We start from the raw sequence: 23761 nt of genomic DNA, 5'->3' as shown, positions 1-23761 counted from the left end.
TGAAAACATTTAAAGACCTTCTGCCCTTGGTTACGACTGTGTGTGCTTAGTGCCACATCACCTCACATTGCCAGGAAGGATTAGTCAAGTAGGGAAATAAATCTACCTAAAATAACTTAGAGATCAAGCTGAATTCAACTCAGTATGCACTGAGCACACACTAGGTGCAAGACACTGGGTCACGGTCTTGAGAAGCAAAGGTAAACTAATCCTGGTTAATTTACAGTATAGAAGGAGAATGGATCAAACAGATTAACAAACACTGAACTAGAAAGTCACGAAAAAGGTGCTGGCTTTAGGTTATTTTCATGGAGCTCCAGATGAGGAAGCAAAGATGTTAACTTAGGGGTGCGGGGAGGGATCAGGGCTAATAAGGAGATAGGAGAAAATCAGAGGATGTCAGCAATTGTACCAGCAACTCACGAGGAAAGACTGTCCTTATCGCCCTTGCTGATGGACAGGAATAAACATGTTTACTAGGGCCTGTATTCCCCTCCTGGATAGGGCAGAAGAAAGTTTCTTGAAAGTTGACACCTGATCAGATCTGGGAAGGAGAGAAACACTCAGTGAAGAGGAAAGGGAGGTCATTCCAAGAAGAGAGAAGAGCAGGAACAAAGGGGTAGAAGTTACTGGCACGTTAGGGAATCAGCAGTGAGGTGAGTTTAGAGCAGAGTTATGTGGGAAGGGCTGGCTGACTGGAAATGCTGGCTGGGACCAGAAGTCAGAGCCTCCCAGACCAGACGTGGACCTCTTGTCTGCGGCTCGCGGAGGGGAACTGGAAGTAGTTCTCCAGCCGAGACCAGAGCCTCTATTCTGCGGCCAGTGGAGAGCCACCGACAGGTTTTTAAGTGAATCAGTTCTGTCTTTACAAAGTATGTCTCATCCTTCAGTAGAGGATGAGTGCTGACTGTTTATTGGTGGCCTTGAATGAGCCAGATGGGAAGCAAGCTACTTAGGAATCCATTGCAATCGGCTGAGAGGTCCAAGGTATTAGAAGTAGGCAAAGGGCTGACAGGGACACATATAAGAATTTCAGACATTTCAGAATTTTTTTGTTTTTTTCACAGAAGAGGAAAGAAACCAAAGCATTATATAAATTCCATTACACAGTGTGCAACAGTGTGTTAGCACATTTTTCACTTGTTTTAAAAAAACTAGAAATACACCTGCAAGTTATAAACACATACAATTTCTCAGTAAAGGTATGAGAAAAATAGACACTATGGGTTGTAGGACATGGAGAAAAACTGGGAAGAGGCTGGAGAGTTTTTTGTATCTTTGTCTCACTGAAGCACATGAACATGTTACCTATTAGCTAAAGAATATATACTTTCCCCCTTACTTCCAGCCACGTAGATAGAGAAAAACGCAAAGAGAAAAGGTTTTGGAGACAGATCTAGGTTCCAGTTTGGGCTGTGATACTTCCTAACTGTAGGGCTGTGGGCAAATTAACTTCTTTTTGTTTCTGTCCTCTTATTTTCAGAAACAGGGGTAATATTGGCTTATTTTGGGGTCATTACAACAATGATTAAACTAATCCTATACAAAGCTTCTGGTGGACTATCTGGTGCTGACTAAGTACCCAGTAAGCAGTAGCTATTTTATTACCAACAAAACTTCTTTGATGTGAACACATTCTTCATACAAAAAAAGTTCCTTGAACAAGTCTAAGTTATGTTCATTAGCCGATCCGATTCCTACATTCAATATTAACACTACAAAACAATGAATGTAACCCATATGATAAACACTACCCATTACATTATCTAGAAATTTAAAATTAACATGTTACTTACATGCATTTCAAGGCAGATATTAGCTGCTTTATTTCTAGCTGCCTAGGTTTACTGAATGAATGCAGTCACAGAGGACTAAGTATCAACAAGGCATCAGGAAAACAGGTAATAAGTTGCTATCCTTTAGAAACTGACAACCTCAGTGAGCCAAACAGGTGTGACCTTCAAGTAACCATGGCCCCAATTTGGCAGAAGACATGGAAATTCTGGCAATGAAGCACCCAATTCTGTAACATCCCTTCAGTTCAGTTCAGTCACTCAGTCGTGTCCGACTCTTTGCGACCCCATGAATCGCAGCACGCCAGGCCTCCCTGTCCGTCACTAACTCCCAGAGTTCACTCAAACTCATGTCCATTGAGTCGGTGATGCCATCCAGACATCTCATCCTCTGTCGTCCCCTTCTCCTCCTGCCCCCAACCCCTCCCAGCATCAAAGTCTTTTCCAGTGAGTCAACTCTACACATGAGGTGGCCAAAGTACTGGAGTTTCAGATTTATAGGATGTTAAATCACATGGTAAGGAAAGGTTACTCTGTAAGCATTTTCTTAGGTTTGTGGGTTGCTCCTTCATGAGACTGTGTTTTTAATCAGCTGTAACTGTGGCAATAGCAGCATTCTAAGTGTTACAAAAGATGGGTCACTCAAAAGCCTTACTACTTGTTTGAACAGTCACATCATTATTAAAGCATCCCTAAACAAAAGTTTCTTTGTTATACATTGAGTTGAATAATTTCAGACCATTTTCATGTGAGATGTTCTGGCTCAGATTTGCCCCAGCCTGCAGAGATGAAGCCTTAGAAAAAAAACATCTGGGATTCAGGGGGGGGGAAAATTTTTTTTTTGTTAAAGACAGGAAATAAGGGTGAACATCTTCCAGGATTTCAGAAGTGTTAGTGAATGCTTCCAAGAAATGAAGGTGTAAGGCCAGAGGAAAATACATTTTACTTCATATATGGCACAAGAGGGGAGGAAGAGTGGTGAGGAGGGATGCTTAACAACAACAAAAAAAATCTACGTAATCATTCAAATTATTCTCTTGGAAGCAGAAGGGTCTTGGGAGAAACACTAATACTAGACTGTAGAGAAACCGTAAACACTAATTTCTAAACAGCTTTCACCAATGCTGTAAATATGTTACGGATAAGCACCCGGGAGGAATGACTGACTTCATATTAGCAAGCAAGTCTTGTGGCTGAGCCACAGGAGGGTGCACACTTGTATTTATCCCCTAGCTTCCCATAGTGAAACCTTGAGGTTACATATTACAGTTGAATGAAGGTTGGATTAAGAGGCTAATCTAATGCTATATATAGACAGCAACACCAATTTAATCTCCGCCCCTTCCCCCTCCCCTCCCTATTTCCATAAATCTCAAGATCTGAGTTACAAAGAGACTGGCAACTCTAGCAGAGTGAAGAGGCCCTTCCTCCCCCCTCCCCCTGACTGTCTCCCCTAAATCAAGTATTAGTGCACGTGTAAATTGCTTCCAAACACCTTTTACAGGCACACAGCGCGATCGGATCCGGTTTTCTTCTACAGCTTCCACAGAGGCCGGAGGAGATGACAAGTGGGGGCGAGGGGTAGGTTGCCAGAAGAGACTTAATCTCACATGCTTTCACCTCGCTTGTAATGGGGAGCTCCTTTCCTCCCCACCCGTAGTTGAGAGCCTCAACCTTGGCTTCCTCCGGAGTTGCATCTGGCGGTGCCACGCACGAGACGCTAGGCACCCGCCACTTCCCACCGCGTGGCCAGCCCCTGCCCGCTCTTGGTCTCTCGGGGCGGCCAGACGTGGCGAGTGGTGGGTCTTTACTCTAGGGCACCGATACGCTGTATAAGCGATGGTAATGGGGTGGAGGGGAGGCTTCCCCACCGAGAGGCAGGAAGCAGCCCGAGCAGGCACATGCTTCCTCCCGGCCACCTTCGGCCGGAGGGGGAGCTCCCAGTCGGGCTTTGGCTCCGGTGGTCTAAGGCTTCCCGGCTCTCCCCTGCCCTACCTGGTTTGCTTCTCACCTGTCCGAGGAGGTAGCGGCGACGCGCGAGGCTGGGGGCTGCGGCGATCCCGGCAGCGGCGGTGGCAGAAGCGGCAGCGGTGGTGGCAGACAATGGAGGAGTGAAGGACAGACACATTGACATCCACACGGAGCTCGGCGCAGCCCCGCCTCCCACGCCGCCCCGCCTCCCAGCCCGCCCCCGGCCCGGGCCGCTCCACTTCCAGGGAAATAAGGGGGGGGTGTATAGCGAGAACTAGGGAGATGCATGCCCAAAGAAGAAATTTTTGAACACAGAAGTTTCAGATAGAGAATTTAATTATTGTGTGTCCTTAAAAATCTGAACCGGAAAGAGTGGCTTGGGGGAAACGTGCAAGAAGCATTTAATTACCCCCCAGTGATTTTCTCCATTTGGTTTTTCCTCCCCAGGCCCTTCCAATGGGACAGCCTCGCCGCTGCCTCCTGCAGCTCCTCCTCCCTGCCGGGCCAACGAGGCGCGGGGGGCGGGGACGACCGCTGGGCCTGCGGAGACCGCCCGCCCGGCTCGCCCGAGCTCGCCCGCTGCTCGCCAGCTCCTGGAAGGAGGAGAGAATTCGAATGCTTCCGCGGTTGGCTACTTAGTGTCCTAGTCGCAAGTTGCCTAACGTTGCGGCTGGCTTTCCTAATACAGAAACGTCGTTTCTTTTTAGTACTCCCGAAGACACAGAATAGCCGTCAAGCTGGCGGAAGCAATGGTTCACATAAAGAAAGGCGAGCTGACCCAGGAGGAAAAGGAGCTGCTGGAAGTCATCGGAAAAGGTGTGGGTGCTGGGCTGCGACGGGGGCTTTGCCTGCCTGGCTGGGGAGCGGAGGGAGGGGCGTGGCGGAGCCCGGGCGGCGCCCCAGACCCGGCTGACCCCAGGTTGCGGTTTTACGAGGTTGACACCCTACCACCGGGAAACAGCGCTCCTCCCTTTGGTCTGGGACGAGTTGCGGGGGCGGAGAGGTGGGGAGGGAGAAGCGCAGCTGGGACGAGAGCGGAGGTTGCAGACTTTCGTCCTCTGAATCAGCTTTTAGAAGGTGGCACCTTTCCGGGCTCCACATCGGATAATAAAGAACCACCCGGGGGTGGGGCCTCAGAATGTGCATTCTTCAAAACTCCTCAGGTGAATTGACCACAGCCCACCTGGGCGATAGTGGCCGGAAAGTTTCAGGCTCTTACACCGGTGTCTACAGCGCCATTTCGACTTCCGGAGGCCGAATGATCTGGATCCATTGGCTGTCTCCGCCCCCTTGGGGGGGGGGGTGGTGGAGAGAGCTCCTAAGAAGCAGGGTTCTTTATAAGGGCACAAAACGACATCTGTAACTTGCCGCATTGAGGCTTCTGCCTGCAGGGCCTCCCTGGCATCCTTCCAGAAGCCCCCGACCGCCGCAGAAACTCGCGCGAAAGCGCGAAGGGGTTGAGGAGGCGTCCACACCGCCTGGCGCTCTTTGGCAGGGCTGGGATCTTGTAATCGCTCTCTGCGCGCATTCTCTTCCGTTCTCCCTACGCGAGTCCCCTTCCACCGCTCCTGGTACTAGGGAGGGAGACGCAGGCCCCGGGGACGAGCCAGAAGCCATGTGTCCCCTCAGTCCCCCAGCGGATATCCCAGAAGAGTTTACTGCTAGGTCCCGTTACCTGGCAGGTGCCAACAGCATGAATACGTTGCTTCTGTACTGTCGCCACGCGGGGATGGGGATGCGTGGGAACTGCGGGCGTTGTTCACGTGGCTGTTTTAAGCTCAAAATGAGCTTGCCCTCGATCGGGATCGGCAGAGAGGCTGGTCATAATAACATAAAAAGCTTCCCGAGTTCCAGTCTTTCTTTCTAAGTAACATGGCTCAAATCTGGACCTACATAGAGAGAGGAAGGCAAACTCTACACTGACAAGGAAAGTCTGCTCGGAAAAGAGAGAAAAATCGGATTGGAACTCAACAGGTGCTGATGACCTGAGCCCACCCGATGTGACCTCAACAATTTTAAGTCAGTCACAGCTGTGTTTGTCATGATAAGTGTTCTTTGCCCAGAATTTGTGGGACTTGGAGTTAGTGCAGTGTGTTTGTTCAGCATGGTTCTCGCCAACCTATTTGGCATGCAGTCTTTCTGTTCTGCCTATCTCTGGTTAATTTCTCCGTGCTTTTTGGTGACTCTGGGATTAGGCTCCCCAACCATGTGAGTCTCAGCTCTGTGCCAGGTACAGTGCTGGGCAAATAAGGAGAGAAAGGATCAATTTACAATCCACCAGGGATGCAAATGCTGTTTTTAAGCAGTCCAGGGCTATCACCTTCTCTCAAAAGTGTAAACAAGAGAGCAGTTTTGTAAAGTGGGTCTCTGAAAGGCGTTGATGGTGTGTGTGTGTGTGTGTGTGTGTGTGTGTGTGTGTGTGTTGGAGGGAGGGCAGGGAAGGGGAAAGCTTGGATAAATTATTGGGTGTCTACTGGTTTTTATTTGTAAAGATTAAATGAGACAATTGATGGGAATTTAGCCTGGTTAACCCTGTGACTTTTTTTTTTAACTGGGCTCACATTGTTCAACAAATTACATAGACCCTCTTTCAGCTATTTATTTGGTGCAAGCTGATGAGAAAAGAAGAGAGATGGACTTAGTCTGTGATACATTCTTGTCAAGTGAAGGTCAGTTGGACATCACCGTATTCTTAAAAGTAATGAGAAAACTGTAGCCAACCTTCACTATTATCATGGGTCTGGCATAATTCTTAGCACTTTACATGTATCCCTGCATTTAATCTTCATAAGGTAGGAATACAGACTTCTCCGTAGCTCAAAAGATAAAGAATCTGCCTGCAATGCAGGAGACCAGGGTTCGATCCCTGGGTTGGGAACTTCTTTGGAGAAGGGGATGGCCCTCTAACCCAGTATTCTTGCCTGGAAAACTCCATGGACAGAGAAGCCTTCAGGCCCACAGTTGTAGAAACATGCTGGACTTGAAAACAAACTAAAGAAAAAAATGAAAAAATGAAATCAACACCATAGCAGTCCATACCATATCTTACTCACTTTGAAAGGTAATTGCATTAAAATATTATCATCTGTCAAGTTAAATTAATTTTAATTGTAAGTGATTTTGTAGTTTTGTGTGCAAGTGGCTCAGGGTTGAAGAATCTGCCTGCCAAGCAGAAGACAGTGGATTTAATACCTGGGTTGGGAAGATCCCCTGGAGAAGGAAGAAGCAACCCACTCCAGTATTCTTGCCTGGGAAATCCCATGGACTGAGGAGCCTGGTGGGTTACAGTCCATGGGGTCCCAAAGAGTTGGACATGACTTAGCAACAACAATTTGTAAAATAATTGTTGGTTTATCGTCGAACAAAGGTCATAAACAGAGCTTATATTTGTATCATAAGAAGCATTTTTTTTTTAAAGGAGTGATACAGTTCTGATATTTTCCCCCCTTTTTGTACATTTCTCGACTTTGAGAAGCACTGATTAGTCAGTACTAGTCTGTGAAATTAACAATAAATTTCTAGCCAAGCGTGACCTGTCACCTTGGCCAGTCTGAAATAAGCTCAGCAGATAAGCTCAGCAAAGTTTTGAATGTCTCCATCCTGCTAATCACTGCCCTCCAGAAGTTAAGCAGATTGTAAGGGGGACTGATAGCCCAGAGAATACCACATGTGGCACTGGGCATTTTAAGAGCAGTTTCTCCTTTTGAGTGAATTCATATGCTAGCTACTCTACAGGCTGTTTGTCTGTTGGAATGCCAAGAAGAAGCTCCAGGTGAAACTGAGAAGCTGTTTCTCACATATCCATTTAAATTATAGTCACTGACAGCGTCCATTTCACAACATTTCAGAAGAGAAATGAAATCACTGAAGCACAGTTTAGTGGCTTATATTACTTGTAGATTGAGCCATTCTTCCAAGTTCTGATATCTTTTTCACTAAACACTAAGGAAGCACTGTTTCAAAATAAATGAAACCTCCTTTAAGAATATAAACCAGAAGGTCTTTCATTACTTATCTTGTTTAGTACTTGAAATCCCTGGAGTCAGTGTTGCTGATTTCACAAGAAAGTAATGTACTTTCTTTTCCTTTTCTCTTTTTCCATTATTTGTGTTAAAGGAGCTATGAAACAGGCTTGAACAATAAGGTTTATTCTACCGGTCTTACTGGAGTATAATTTAAGTATGATAAACCATGCGTATTTAAAATGTGCATTTTTTAAAAGAGAGTTTTGACATAAGTATACATCCACGCAGGCTTCACTGCAATCCACACAATGACCTGTTGCGTTACCCCAAAAGATTCTACATACCTTTTGTAATCTGCCACTGCCTCCAACCCTGTCTCTAGGCAACCACTGATAGGTATCTGTCACTATTGGTTAAATTTATTTATTCTAGAATTTTATAAAAGTGGAATTATAAAATAAGTAGAGTAAATAATCCCCCCCTTTTTTTTTGCATGACTTTTTTCACTCAGCATCATGATTTTGAGGTTCATCTGTACTGTACCAACAGTTTGGTTTTGATTTTCTTCTTTTATTCCCCGTGTATGGATATGTCATTATGTGCTTATCTGGTCACACTTAGGGACATTTCAGTTGTTTCCAATTTGGGACTGTTAAAAGATCCTGCTCTGAGGTCCTGTGGAGTTAATATGGTTATTTCTAGTGCCTCTGGTATATAGAAAGGTTCAGTTCAGTTCAGTCGCTCAGTTGTGTCTGGCTCTTTGTGACCCCGTGGACTGCAGCATGCCAGGCTTCCCTGTCCATCACCAACTCCCAGAGCTTGCTCAAATTCATGTCCATTGCATTGGTGATGCCATCCAACCATCTCATCCTCTGTTGTCCCCTTCTCCTACTGCCTTCAATCTTTCCCAGCATCAGGGTCCTTTCTAGTGAGTCTGTTCTTTGCATCAGGTGGCCAAAGTATTGGAGTTTCAGCTTCAGCATGAGTCCTTCCAGTGAACATCCAGGACTGATCTCCTTTAGTATGGACTGGTTTGATTTCCTTGCAGTCCAAGGGACTCTCAAGAGTCTTCCTCAACACCACAGTTCAGAAGCATCAATTCTTCAGTGCTCAGCTTTCTTTATACTCCAGCTCTTACATCCATACATGACTACTGGAAAAACCATAACTTTGACTAGACGGACCTTTGTTGACAAAGTAATGTCTCTGCTTTTTAGTATGCTGTATAGGTTGATCATAGCTTTTCTTTTAAGGAGCAAGCATTTTTTAATTTCATGGCTGCAGTTACCATCTGCAGTGATTTTGGAGCCCCCCCCAAATAAAATCTTTCATCGTTTCCCCATCTACTTGCCATGAAGTGATGGGACCAGATGCCACAATCTTAATTTTCTGAATGTTGAGTTTTAAGTCAACTTTTTCACTCTCCTATTTCAATTTCATCAAGAGGCTCTTTATTTATTCTTCGCTTTCTGCCATAAGGGTGATGTCATCTGTGTACCTGAGGTTATTGATATTTCTCCTGGCAATCTTGATTCCAGTTTGTGCTTCATCCAGCCCAGCATTTCACATGATGTACTCTGCATATAAGTTAAATAAGCAGAGTGACAATATACAGCCTTGACATACTCCTTTCCCTATTTGGAACCAGTCTGTTCTTTGTCCAGTTCTAGGTGTTGCCTTTTGCCCTGTATGCAGATTTCTTGGGAGGCAGGTGAGGTAGTCTGGTATTCCCATCTCTTTAAGAATTTTCCATGGTTTGTTGTGATCTACACAGTCAAAGGCTTTGGCATAGTCAATAACACAGAAGTAGATGTTTTTCTGGAACTCTCTTGCTTCTTTGATGATCCAACGTATGTTGGCAATTTGAAAAAGATTCAGGTCTCCTAATAATCAATTATAGCATAGAGTTCAAAAACAAATTTAAATTCAAATGCATAGAAACCGTTAACTATATGACTGGGCAGGTTTTACAACCTCTGTGGGCTTCCTTGTGTTCATTTACAAAACAGCTCTTTTAGATTCTTTTTTTTTTAATGGAGTGATTCATAATCCTAATTTAAGGACATTGGGTTACAAAGTCTAAAAATAGATACGAGTAGAAGAATTTAGAAACTTTATACTTAAACAGAGTCAGTATTTCAAAATGCATATTGTAATTAAAAGTCTATTTAAAAATACATTTATAACTATGTATCTATGATTAAATCTGTATCCATGTATTATTTTAAAATCCAACACTTTATTTTATACATGGTGTTACTTGCACATAAATGTTAGAGCAACTAACAAGCCAAATAGGTTTTTTAAATACTTAACTTTGGTATAGATTCCTCACAAAAAGACATTCCTTTTGGGAAGTGAAGTGAAAGTCGTTCAATCGTGTCTGACTCTTCCAGGCCAGAATACTGGAGTGGGTAACCTTTCCCTTCTCCAGGGGATCTTCCCAACCCAGGGATCTAACCCAGGTCTCCCACATTGCAGGTGGCTTGTTTACCAGCTGAGCCACCAGGGAAGCCTAAAACTCACACGTACCCAGATCCTGTGAGTGTCTGATGGATTGCTGGGAACAGAAATGTCTTGTTTGTTTCTCCCTTTGTTTGTTTTGGCTACTTCTCGTGCTCAGTGAGACCAGTAGTCCCAAACTAGAAATTAGGAGTGTCACAATAAATTTTATTATGCTGCTCTGAATACATATAACAGGAGCACCTAGTGTGCACTGAAGTTTTACTCTGCCCTACACCAAGACAAGCCCTTAGTCCTAAGAGCTGTATGGGATGGATGTTATTATTTCTGCTTCATCGATGAGAACACTGAGGGTTTTATAGGACTTGTTCATTTTTAGAGTGATGCTAAAAGGTCTCTGGTGTGGTGTAAGAGAGGGCAGTAACAGTGAGACTCTCACGCTTACCATCATCTCTTTTCTGCTAAAGGGCTGGTCCATCCAGGTAAGTTATCAATCCCACCCTAATGGAGCAGGTTAGGTTGTGTTTTCTTCTCTGGAGTAATTTGGAGAAAGTCTCAACAAGGGAACCAAATCATTAAATATTATTTTCATCATTATAGGTCTGTTCATTGTTGTCTCCAGTGAAATGTCTCATTTCCTATCCCCCTTTTACTACCACATTTTTTCATCTTAAGAGTTTGTTAACTGAGATTTAACACATTTCTTTTTCCCAAGGAAAGCAATTAATCTTTTAAACTTAATTGCAAAATATTGTTTGAGAGTCTCCTATATGCACAGTGAGGAATGGCCAAAAAAAAAAAAAATCCTTCTGTGTTAACCATGCGTTTCCCATTTCCATGCCGTTGTAGACTTGGACAGTTTCCCACTAATATCATTAAATTACGAACACCAAATTAGAAATTGTAAGAAACGCCGCAGGAAGAAGGAGCCACCCCTGTGGACCGTTGATCAGGGCCTTTTATTGGGCGGTCGCTCTCGGGCAGAACTCCTGGGGGCGGGGAAGCAAGGGAGCGAGGGGGGTCTGCGAAGCAAAGGGAGTCAGTGGGGTAAAAGGAGTCTGCAGGGTAAATGGAGTCTGCGGGGTAAATGGAGTCTGCGAAGTGTGAGGGGTGGGGAAGGGATTTTATAGTCCGGGCCGGGGCTCCCATATAAGGAAGAAAACGCGGGCTCAGCGGTGATTGGTGTCCAAGGGCTCCATGTCAGCTCCTGATTGGACGGTGAGGGCTTCGTGTCGGCTCCTGATTGGTCGGCTTGGTTGCCGGCCCGTCTCCGGGGTGTGTCTGCAGCGCCCTCTGCTGGGGCATGTCCCGACATGCCCAGGCGTGCCTGACCTCGCCCTGACCTTTCTTCCTGGCCTTGCCCTGACCCTTCATCCTGACCTCGCCCTGACCTTTCAGAAATCATTGGAAGTTTCTCTTCTTAGGGGTATTGTGCTCATGTGTTTTCTAAAATCTGTTTTCATTTTCTGGATTCCCAAACTGTTTTAGAAAAATTTTCTAACCATGGTCCCTGCATTTCAAAAGACTAACCGGTATTCCGTGGCATGTGAGTGAATGCCTCATCTTTTTTTTTTTTTTTTTAATTGCCCTGTGACTGGACAGATTCAAAATGTGTTGTTAGCCCTTGGGCTCAACTTTTATAGAATTATCGGCCTGTTCCCTAACATGAGCCAAGTGTTTGTGATTGTAATTCCCATCTTCCCCCTAACATATAGCAGGCTTTGGCATGCTCACAGTCCCTATAGTATTCTCCCTTTATTGCATAAGCATCTCTTGGTTGGATGAAAAGTAACTTCAGTTATTCCTCAGTGGATAATGGGGTTAAACTGGAGCATCTTCTTCAAGTGAAATTGGGATGCTGGAGTTTGTTTGAATTCCTTTCCAAAGATGTTTGAGTCTCTGGTGAAAACCCATGGGTACGGATAAGCTTCTGTATAGAATGTGCTTGCATGATTGAAGCCTTTCCCCTCTCTCTCTGTAGCTGTAGCCATTCAACCAGTGATACCAACTGCCCCTCAGATGGACTGCAGGATCAGACAAACGAACTATTGACAGAACAGCTGTCATAGTCCAGGGCCTTGCAGATCACTCACTTGACATTTCCCCAGCCGAGCTGTTGCAGCCTCAGTCTAGGAGACATTTCTGTATCCCCCCTCTGTTGGTGAGGGGCACTCAGATTATGTGCCTAAGATGCAGATCAGGTAGAAAGAAGCAGGCTAAACTCGAGTCTGCTTTCCAGCTTTAACTCTGGAAGAAGTGCAGAGTTTAGCACTTGAACTATAATTCTAAATTTAAAAAGAAGAAATAATTCCTCATTGAGAATGCTTCAGTTCTTCTATGTCCTTTCAGAAGAGAGGCTTAGCTCATCCTTTCTCCCTGAGAACGTGCAATTTCATTATCCTGTTCCCCTTCACACTAGACATTTTTTGGCAGAGCATGTGGTTGGCTTCTACTAATGATGGTAATAGCAACATTTTCTCCTGAGACTGCTTGCTTCTGTCAGTATGTCTTACAGACGGCTGGAAAACCTGACAGTTGTGGCCCAATTACAGCTTATTTACACATTTGCAGAAACTGACCTTTAGTTTTATATCAGATGACTTTCAGTATGAAAGTCTGAATCCTGGCCATAACGGCACTTTTATATAGTACCAGGCTTTAAAGATAACGTTTACCTCAGCATTTACAAACCAAGAATTCTATTACAAGCATGCCATCAATTCACAGGGCCTAGTGGTGACAAGGTATATAAATACTGACTGTATTTTGAACCCCAGTTATTACATTGACTGCAGTTTAAGCTTTAGATGGTGGGTTGGATTAGATGCCCTTTAAGATTTGTTTCAGTATTAAAAGTCTTAGGCCTTGTGGTTTTTGTATTACTGCCAAAAGGAAAATGCGGCCAATTTAATATACTCTGAGGCCAGTGGAAGTAAAAGCAAGATGGAACTATTTTAGTCTCTGTGAATCTGTTCTTGGGAATAATTACTTTGTGGAAGAAATACTGTGCGATCGATGTTTTATTTCTTAACAACCTAACCTGACTCATCTTAGTTTCACAGATAATCCTTTAAAGTTTGTTTCCTTGGTGTTAGATTCTTTTCTAAAGATAAATGAACTTTGCATTTTCTTTGTTTCTTTTTTTAAGGTACTATCCAAGAAGCTGTAACATTGTTAGGCAGCAAGAATGTTCGTGTCAACTGCTTGGATGAGGTAAAATTTTAAATGTTTAATAAGATGTTTTACTTCCTATGAGAATAGATAATGTATAAAATCTAATAATAAGAGTTGTTTTCTAGCATTTGTCCTCAAGTTATATTAAGCTTTAAAGCAAATATCAGCAAGACAGGTTGCAAAAGACAAATAGCATATAATTAATGTTTAATTTTACTGGTAATCAAATAAGTGACAATTAAACCAAACTACATCATTTCTTATGAAGTATGGGAAACATTGGATTTATATATGCTAATGGATTAGGTATAAATTGACATCACATTCTGGAAAAAATTTTTAGAATATTTCTCGTTTTTAAACATGCATACCTTCGATCCAGCAAGTCTCCTTCTAGGGAAGGTTAATTGAACCTAAACTCTACATTATAGAACAGTTGCTATCCAAAATAACTTTCTGAGATGATGGTAATTTCTCTTCCAAGCTGTCCAGAACGGCAGCCATTAGCCATGTGTGGCTAGTAGCTACACAATTATGCAGGGCAGTTCTAGTACTATAGACAGTTAACTGAATTTCTGTTTCTCATGCAGAAAAGGAAGTGTTTTGTTAACCCTTTACCCACACATGGATAGCAAAATTAATATCAGAGAAAATAAAGCTAAAGCAACAAACAAAAAAAAGATGAAGACTCTTTGCTATAGATCATTAAGAATCCTCCAAGAACATGACAGCCTTAAGCCTTCACTAATAAGCCTTTAAGCTTTGAGGTTCATAATGAAAAAGATGGAAATCAAAGGAGAAATTTGTAAGACCACAAAAGCATCTTCTGGTTAAGTAGAAGTATTCAAGGGTTGGAAAATTGGATAACCTAACAGGAGAAGGCAATGGCACCCCATTCCAGTACTCTTGCCTGGAAAATCCCGTGGACAAAGGAGCCTGGTGGGCTGCAGTCCATGGGGTCGCTAAGAGTCGGACATGGCTAAGCAACTTCACTTTCACTTTTCACTCCAGTACTCTTGCCTGGTAAATCCCGTGGACAAAGGAGCCTGGTGGGCTGCAGTCCATGGGGTCGCTAAGAGTCGGACATGACTAAGCAACTTCACTTTCACTTTTCACTTTCACGCATTGGAGAAGGAGATGGCAGCGCACTCCAGTGTTCTTGCCTAGAGAATCCCAGGGATGGTGGAGCCTCGTGGACTGCCGTCTATGGGGTCCCACAGAGTCGGACACAACTGAAGCCACTTAGCAGCAGCAGCAGCAAATTTCTGCACTATGTGTAAGACAGAAATAGTATGTCTCCATTTTACATGGAACACTGATAAAAATTTGCCCATGAATACTAATTTGTACAGGAAAATTTTAGCTAATTTTGAACAAGGTCATCAAATGTAATATAACACTGAAAATAAAAATTTGATTCAAATGATAAAACATATAACCTGAATGCTTGCTAAAATTCTGAATAATTCTTGGCTAAAGGAAGAAATAGAAGTAGAAATTACCTACTATTTACAGCTGAAAGCGCAATATTTATCAAAAGCTACTGTTGATCAAAAACTGGTGTCATGTGGCCAAAATCATATTCAGAGGAAATTTTGTAGCATTTATTATTGTACTTTAAATCTTTGTGGTGGTCTGAGCTTTCAGCTCATGAAATTAGATGAAAAATAGTATACTCAGAAAATATAGGAAATGAATTAAGAAAAATAAAATAGAAATAAAAAATTTAAAAAGTCATTAAACATAAGCAACAAAAGAAAAAACAAAAATGAAAACCTTTGTACTTCAAACCACACCATCCAAAAAAGTAAAAAGAAAACCCACAGAATGGTTTTACAGATCCTATCTGGTAAGGGATTTGTGAATCCCTTAACTGAAATGTGCTAAGAACCCCTACAACTCAATAATAAAAATTACAAATCACCTGATTTAAAAATGGGCAAAGGATCTGAATAGACATTGCTCCAAAGAAAACATACAAATGGCCAATATGCACATGAAAAAAGGCTCAAAATTAGCTGCCAGGGGAATGCAAATCAAAACTGCCGTGAGAGGCTACTTAATACCCACTAGGATGGTGAAAACAAAAGAGATGATAGCAAGTATTGGTGAGGATGTAGAGAAACTGGAACCCTCATGCTTGGCTGGTGGGAATGTAAAATGGTGCAGCTGCTCTTTAAAATGGGTTGACAGTTCCTCAAATGGTTAAACATAAGAGTTACCATATGACACAGCAATCCTAGGTATATAAGAAAAATAAAACATGGCAATACAAAAACTTTGAACATGAATGTTTATAGCAGCATTATTCGTAACAGCCAAAGCGCCAAAGATGGAAACAGTTCAAAACATCCATCAACTGATAAGTGGATAAACGTAGTATGGTATATCTATGCAATGGAGTATTACTCGGTTATAAAAAGGAAAGACATCCTGGTGCATGCTACAACATGGTGAATGTCAGGTAAAACTCTGCCAAGTGGAAGAACCCAATCAAACAAGACTGTGAATCTTATATGGTTCCATTTATAGGAGAATTCAGAAATGAGCAAGTCCAGGATACAGAAATTCGTGGTTGACTGGGGCTGGGTGATGGGATTGGGTGGGGGCCAATGGGAACGCCTGTCAGTGGGCGTGGTGTTTCTTTCAGGTATGACAAAAGTGTTCTAAAATTGATTGTGGTGATAGTTGTACCATTCTGAAAATACTAAACATTATTTAACTGTAACATTAAATGGGTAAATGTTATGGCAATGAAACTGTTAACAAAGAAAAGATAAAACAAAGTTATCAGTTTAGGATCCCCCGCCCCCCTCCCCCCAAAACAGACAATTAGGAAAGTAGAAGCAAGAAAATTACATGTATAAACACCAAGGAAGTAAGTGAGAGCATAACTGCAGTGAGAAAAAAAAATTGTCATAACTTTTTTGTTTAAGCTAATTCATTTGGAAACCTATATGAAAGTAGTGATTTTTGTAGAAACATTAAAATGAACATATTCATCTCATATAGAAGTATAAAAATGGAAAATAAAAAGATTTGTGTGAATGTATGTAACTGCCAACTATCTTTTAAAGCTACAGACCTGAGTAAGTTTTACAAAATGTTCAAGGACCATTTAATTCTCATTTTACACAGATTGTACCATTAATTCATAAAAATACGGGCAGATGCCCAACTCATTTTGATAAAATAATCTTAATGCTGATGCCAAAATAGGAAGAAGCCCAAGCAAACTGTGGGCTCAATGCACTTTGTAAATAAGGATTCAGAAACACTGTAGAAAATACTAGCAACTTTATACAGTGGTGTATCAAAAGAATAATAAGACTTAACAAAGTAAGGTTTCTCCAAGAATGACAGGATGATTCAGTTTAGAAAATCGTATGTAAATCACTATTTTACAACGTAAAAGAGAAATATGTAGATCATCTCAATAGATATTATAATGTATTTGATAAAATTTAGCTACTGAGGGTAAAAACTCTTTAACAGATTAAGGTAGGATGGCTCTTCTGTAGCTTAATAAAAGAAAAAGTTTCTGGAAACCCTCCACAAGCACTGGCATCCTATTTAATGTTTAAAACATTAGACACACTCCTATACTATACTATCCTCTATATGTTTAAACCTGGAGAAAGAAGTGGCAGCCCACTCCAGTATTTTTGTCTGGAGAATTCCAAGGACAGAAGAACCTGGTGGGCTACCCTCCATGGGGGTCACAAAGAGTTGGACACGACTGAGTGACTAACACACACTAGGAGGAGCACTGGAATCAAGACAAAGAGGTCTTGGACATGCTATGAGTGAGCTGCACACAGATTTGGCCTCCCAGGTATTCCTTGAACACAGAACACCTAAGAGTTTTACTCTTGCAGTCTCTTTACTGGAGCATTCTTGTCTGTTTAGTTGCTGAGCTGTGTCCAGCTCTTTGCAACCCCATGGACTGTAGTGCACCAGGCTCCTTTATCCATGGGATTTCCAAGCAAGAATACTGGAGTGTGTTGCCATTTCCTTCTCCAGGGAATCTTCCTGACCCAGGAATCAAACCTGCATCTCCTGCTCTGGCAGGAGGATTCCTTGCCACTGAACCACTCGGGGAGCCCATTCTTCTTCTAGTTATTCAATATTTACATCCTTCCTCCAGGACTTTATTCAAAATGCCACCTTGTCAGAGGCATATTCTTTGACTGTCCTTTTAAAAATAATAACCTCCTCTAACCTTCTGACATTCCCTCTCCCGCTTATGCAGTGTTGTCTCCCTATAGCGCTTATCACCATCTGCCTTGTCACCCCTACTAAAATTTAAGTGCCCAGGACTTAGACTTTAGGGGCTTGGGCTTTGTTCATTGCTACCCACAGTGCATAGGTTTGCCTGACATAGCTTAGACACTTGGTAAGTATTTGCTGAATGAATGCTTTTTTAAATGATAATAGAATTATAGCTTAGACTAATATTGATGAATTCTTTAAGAGTTACGAGAGAGAAACTTTAATTATTTTTAATGTCATCATATCTAAAGTGTTTAAAACTACTCCCTTATTATTTTCCCATTACTACTGCCAAGAAACTTTGACTACTCCTACTAAGTTGCCTCTTGTACAACTTCCCAATAATTCTCATGTCAACATAACCTCTGATAATATTGAGGACTATGTTCATAAGAATAGTCTAGAATCATTACAAACAATTCAAATTATGTTAGTACTCTAAAATTTGCCAAAAATGAGATTATATATTTTAGAGAGGTTTTCACCCAAAACAACTGAAATTCCAGCACTCAGAGAGTCTCTCCTGGGTTCCGAGAAAATTTACTTATAGGAAACAGCTCATTTATTTATCCACCAAGTGGTTTTAGATACTTAACATATAAGGTTGGATGTTCATTGGATATGGACAAAACGTGTGGAGACTAAACAGTGTGGCCTAGTGTAAATACTACTGATCATTTCTCCATATTCATATAATCATATATATGACCAAATCATATTTCTGATTGAAATAATATAAACGTGATTTTGAGGATCATTGTTTTAAAAATGAGGGCACTTTAATATACATTTCCTGCATCTTGTTGTTCTTATTGGCAGTAGTAATTCATGAAGATTTCTTCAGTTCAGTAAATACAGATGAATTCAGTCAGTACATAATAATATTCCATGCTATGGATATTCCATATTCAACTTTCCCCTTGATAAGTATTCTATTTATTTTAAGGTTTTTCCTTACTTTTCTTTCTTTTGTAGTGCATTTGTATCTCTTTGTTCCATTTGTTTCTTCAAGAGCTATGTGTAGGCGAGATGAGAGCTCTGATAAATTTAGTTTCAGTCTTGCCCTGGCCATTTTGTTAGTTAAGTGAGGTTGAGCGATTCTTCTCTGAATCTGTTTGCTAATCTGTTGAAAAGCTGAGGTAATGAAACTATCTTTTTTCTTTAAAAAATTTTTTTAATATAAATTTATTTATTTTAATTGGAGGCTAATTACTTTACAATATTGTATTGGTTTTGCCATACATTGACATGAATCCACCACGGGTATACACGTGTTCCCCATCCTGAACCCCCCCTCCCACCTCCCACCCCATCCCATCCCTCCAGGTCATCCCATTGCACTAGCCCCAAGCATCCTGTATCCAGCATTGAACCTGGACTGGCGATTGGTTTCACATATGATAATATACATGTTTCAATGACATTCTCCCAAATCATCCCACCCTCTCCCTCTCCCACAGAGTCCAAAAGACTGTTCTATACATCTGTGTCTCTTTTGCTGTCTCGCATATAGGGTTATCGTTACGATCTTTCTAAATTCCATATATATGCGTTAGTATACTGTATTGGGGTTTTTCTTTCTGGCTTACTTCACTCTGTATAATAGGCTCCAGTGAAACTATCTTTTTTCCTCAGCAGTTTATAGAAGATCGAAGTGGGAAGTGAGTATAAAAATGTAGATTATAAAGATGGTTTTATTAATTCATTTTATTTTGTGTTCTAACTTAATTGCATAAATTGTTCATAGGTGGGGGAAAGGTAAATAAGTAAAATTAATGTTTTTTCCCTTTCTGTTAAAGAATGGAATGACTCCTCTAATGCATGCTGCATATAAAGGAAAACTTGATATGTGCAAATTACTTCTACGACATGGAGCTGATGTAAATTGTCATCAACATGAACATGGATACACAGCCCTCATGTTTGCTGCACTTTCTGGTGAAGTTTTAGCATTTATTCTAATACATTAATAATAGTCACCTGTACAAATTTCTTATATGTATATTTTTTCATTAAGTGTGTTTTTGTTGTAGTAATTTTAAGATCATGTCTTATGGAAAGACGTGATGGGAATTCGTTTTGAAAAGGTACAATGTATGAACTATGTTACGTAGTTAATTTGGTGATGTTTCTTTAGTTATTTAAATCACCTGATTCTGTTGATGGTATGCTTTGTTTAGAGTCATGAAGCTTGATCTGTTATTCTTACAAGTTAGTTCCTTTGATGTTCTATAGTTTTATATTTTGAAATAACACTGAAGCTTCTTTGTTGTTCTGTTGACACAATAGCTGCTATGATAGAGCAATTTGCTTCACTGACATTTCTCTATGAAATAGGGAGATCTGTTTAGAAACTTACTCTGATTCATGTTTCTTATAATTTGTGAATGAAGACAATTTGGGAAGTATCTAAAATTAAGTGGAATTATCTGCACTTGTTACAGTTTTTAAGAAAATATGTAATATAATATTATCATGCTTTGAAAACAGTAATCTGTAATTTTATAATCCTAAAACTGGAAGGCATTTCTAAGCATAGCATAAAATATAGGCTTCAAAAAGGGCAACAGTGCCTAATTTGATTACATAAAATCTTAATTTTTCCATATGTAGACAATACCCTACATTTAATTTAAAATTTAAATTAAACAATATGGAAAATAGTTATTTCATGTCTTAAAGGCTGTTCAGTTCAGTTCAGTCACTCAGTCATGTCCGACTCTTTGTGACCCCATGGACTGCAGCATGCCAGGCTTCCCTGTCCATCACCAACTCCCAGAGCTTACTCAAATTCATGTCCATTGAGTTGGTGATGCCATCCAATCATTTCATCCTCTGTCGTCCCCTTCTCCTCCTGCCTTCAATCTTTCCTAGCATCAGTGTCTTTTCCAGTGAGTCAGTTCTTTGCATCAGGTGGCCAAAATATTGGAGTTTCAGCTTCAATATCAGTCCTTCCAATGAATATTCAGGCCTGATTTCCTTTAGGACGGACTGGTTTGATCTCCTTCCGGTCCAAGGGACTCTCAAGAGTCTTCTCCAACACCACAATTCAAAAGCATCAATTATTTGGCACTCAGCTTTATGGTCCTACTCTCACATCCATACATGACTACTGAAAAACCCACAGCTTTGACTAGGTTGACCTTTGTTAGCAAAGTAATGTCTCTGCTTTTTAATATGCTGTCTAGGTTGGTTATAGCTTTTCTTTCAAGGAGCAAGCATCTTTTAATTTCAGGGCTTCAATCACCATCTGCAGTGATTTTGGAGCCCCCAAAATAAAGTCTCTCACTGTTTCTATTGTTTCCCCATTTATTTGCCATGAACTGAGGACCAGATGCCATGATCTTCATTTTCTGAATGTTGAGCTTTAAGCCAACTTTTTCACTCTCCTCTTTCACTTTCATCAAGAGGCTTTTTAGTTCCTCTTCACTTTCTGCCATAAGTGTGGTATCATCTGGATATCTGAGGTTATTGATATTTCTCCTGGCAATCTTGATTCCAGCTTGTGCTTCCTCCAGCCCAGCGTTTCTCATGAGGTACTCTGCATATAAGTTAAATAAGCAGGGTGACAATATACAGCCTTGACGTACTCCTCTCCCAATTTGGAACTGTCTGTAGTTCCATGTCCAGTTCTAACTGTTGCCTCTTGACCTGCATACAGATTTCTCAGGAGGCAGGTCAGGTGGTCTGGTGTTTCCATCTCTTTAAGAATTTTCTACAGTTTGTTGTGATCCACACAGTCAAAGGTTTTGGCATGGTGAATAAAGCAGAAGTAGATGTTTTTCTGGTGTTCTCTTGCTTTTTCAATGAATCAGCGGATGTTGACAATTTAATCTCTGGTTCCTCTGCCTTATCTAAATCCAGCTTGAACATCTTAAAGGGTGATATCATTATATATGTAGGGTTCTTATAAATCAATTGGAAAAACAACAAATACGACAGTAGACAATTAGAAAATTGAACAGGAACAAAAGAAATACAACTGACTAAAAAACTCAAACCCGCTCTCACGAACAATCAGAGATTATCAGATTAGGACAACAAATGATAGTTTTCCACTTACAGTATTGACAGAGGTTAAAGAGGAGAGATAAAGCCCAGCATTGGCGTGGGAACTTTTGTGCACTGTATTGGGAAGTGCACATGAGCCTAACTTGCTGGGAGGCTGCCTGGTAAAATGCATTTAAAATGTACATAACCTTTGATCCTACAATGTTTTCCAGGAACTGTTCCTAAGGAAATTATAATTCATCCTTGCAAAAAGTAATGGAAAATGCTATTCACTGAGTATAGTTTATAATAGCAAACGATCTGTAATGATTCCTATAGTCAAAGAATGCAAATGAAATAACTGTGAATGTTTAAACAGGACAAAGCGCAGAAAGATAGGTCCTCAACCATCAGCAGTTATCTCAGGGCCTCTAGGAGTAGGGGAGGGGATCAGTTAGTAGACATTAGTGAGGGCTTTCATTCATTTTCTTTTTTCTGCCTTTGTTTTTGTTGTTATTTTGTTTTGACTTTATACTAAGCAAGGAAAAACATACTTTGTCTTGTTTTTAAAAAAAGTGATATTCAGTTCTGTGCCATTTTTGTACTACTTCAATGTTTTCTATTCTTTTCCAGAAAATAAGGTTGATTTTTCTGTGGGTTCTGTCACATTTTACTTTTTACTATAGTTTTGATAAATATTTTGGGAAAAATGAAAATATCCACCAGATAGAAATCTGAAACTAATTGGGAGAAAAAAGAGTATGGATTATTTAAAAGGCAGTATTTGAATTGGGCATTCCTTATTTTTAACAAATGTTTCTTTTTAACTCTAGGTAATAAAGACATCACGTGGGTAATGCTAGAAGCTGGTGCCGAAACAGATGTTGTCAACTCTGTAGGAAGAACAGCAGCTCAGATGGCAGCCTTTGTGGGTGAGTTTTTAGGACAGTTTTACATTAGGTTATACCCCAAATTTCCCCTGTGGAAAAAAATGCCACTTTGCTTCTCAGAGTATAAATACTGTCATGTGTCCTTTTAAAAAAGCAAACGTTTACAGTTTTGTCTAACTTAATGAAACACCTAATGATATTTTGGAGAACAAGAACAAGGTTTTTCAAATTTCCACTCTGAGAGAGTGTGGCAAGGCCTTTCTGTTGCAGTCAAATGCATGAATGAGAATAGTTTACTCCTCTAAGGAAGTAGTTAAACCTAGTATTTAAGAATAAGAACTGTGGAGTCAATGATCTGGGTTGAATTCTGTTTGTACCACCTAATAGGAAGTTACTTAATGATTCTGATCTTCAGGATAATGGTTCAGTTCAGTTCAGTTCAGTTCAGTTCAGTCGCTCAGTCGTGTCCGACTCTTTGCAACCCCATGAATTCCAGCACGCCAGGCCTGCCTGTCCATCACCAACTCCCAGAGTTCACTTAGACTCTCCTCCATCGAGTCAGTGATGCCATCTAGCCATCTCATCCTCTGTCGTCCCCTTCTCCTCCTGCCCCCAATCCCTCCCAGCATCAGAGTCTTTTCCAATGAGTCAACTCTTCGCATGAGGTGGCCAAAGTACTGGCGTTTCAGCTTTAGCATCATTCCTTCCAAAGAAATCCCAGGGTTGATCTCCTTCAGAATGGACTGCTTGGATCTCCTTGCAGTCCAAGGGACTCTCAAGAGTCTTCTTCAACACCACAGTTCAAACGCACGAATTCTTCGGCGCTCGGCCTTCTTCACAGTCCAACTCTCACATCCATACATGACCACGGGAAAAACCATAGCCTTGACTAGAGGGACCTTGGTCGGCAAAGTAATGTCTCTGCTTTTGAATATGCTATCTAGGTTGGTCATAACTTTTCTTCTAAGGAATAAGCGTCTTTTAATTTCATGTCTGCAGTCACCATCTGCAGTGATTTTGGAGCCCCCGAAAATAAAGTCTGACACTGTTTCCTCATCTATTTCTCATGAAGTGATGAGACCAGATGCCATGATCTTCATTTTCTGAATGTTAAGCTTTAAGCCAACTTTTTCACTCTCCACTTTCACTTTCATCAAGAGGCTTTTTAGTTCCTCTTCACTTTCTGCCATCAGCGTGGTGTCATCTGCATATCTGAGGTTATTGATATTTCTCCCTGCAATCT

General features: G+C 41.2%; 2 protein-coding genes across 3 annotated transcripts in view; one reads left to right on the top strand and one right to left on the bottom strand.

Annotated features, from left to right (window-relative positions):
• The window catches only part of BZW2 (basic leucine zipper and W2 domains 2), a 63332-nt gene extending 58975 nt beyond the window's left edge, over nucleotides 1-4357 (bottom strand). Inside the window, exon 1 of one of the 2 annotated variants that reach the window (XM_069587595.1) lies at nucleotides 3805-4357. In XM_069587595.1, coding sequence (XP_069443696.1) covers nucleotides 3805-4052 — 248 coding nt within the window. In that variant the 5' untranslated portion in view covers nucleotides 4053-4357. Of the gene's footprint in view, nucleotides 1-3788 lie in introns of both variants that reach the window. The other variant, XM_069587596.1, reaches the window with a different exon arrangement.
• ANKMY2 (ankyrin repeat and MYND domain containing 2) overlaps nucleotides 4247-23761 on the top strand; it is a 38684-nt gene continuing 19169 nt past the window's right edge. Inside the window, exons 1-4 of the mRNA XM_069587598.1 lie at nucleotides 4247-4580; nucleotides 13341-13405; nucleotides 19438-19576; nucleotides 22462-22560. Coding sequence (XP_069443699.1) covers nucleotides 4514-4580; nucleotides 13341-13405; nucleotides 19438-19576; nucleotides 22462-22560 — 370 coding nt within the window. The 5' untranslated portion in view covers nucleotides 4247-4513. The remainder of the gene's footprint in view (nucleotides 4581-13340; nucleotides 13406-19437; nucleotides 19577-22461; nucleotides 22561-23761) is intronic.

This window comes from Ovis canadensis, chromosome 4 (assembly GCF_042477335.2).
Source record: "Ovis canadensis isolate MfBH-ARS-UI-01 breed Bighorn chromosome 4, ARS-UI_OviCan_v2, whole genome shotgun sequence".
Lineage (NCBI taxonomy): Eukaryota > Metazoa > Chordata > Mammalia > Artiodactyla > Bovidae > Ovis > Ovis canadensis.
Note: the sequence above shows the minus strand (reverse complement) of the source record. Positions and strands in the feature narration are given on the sequence as shown.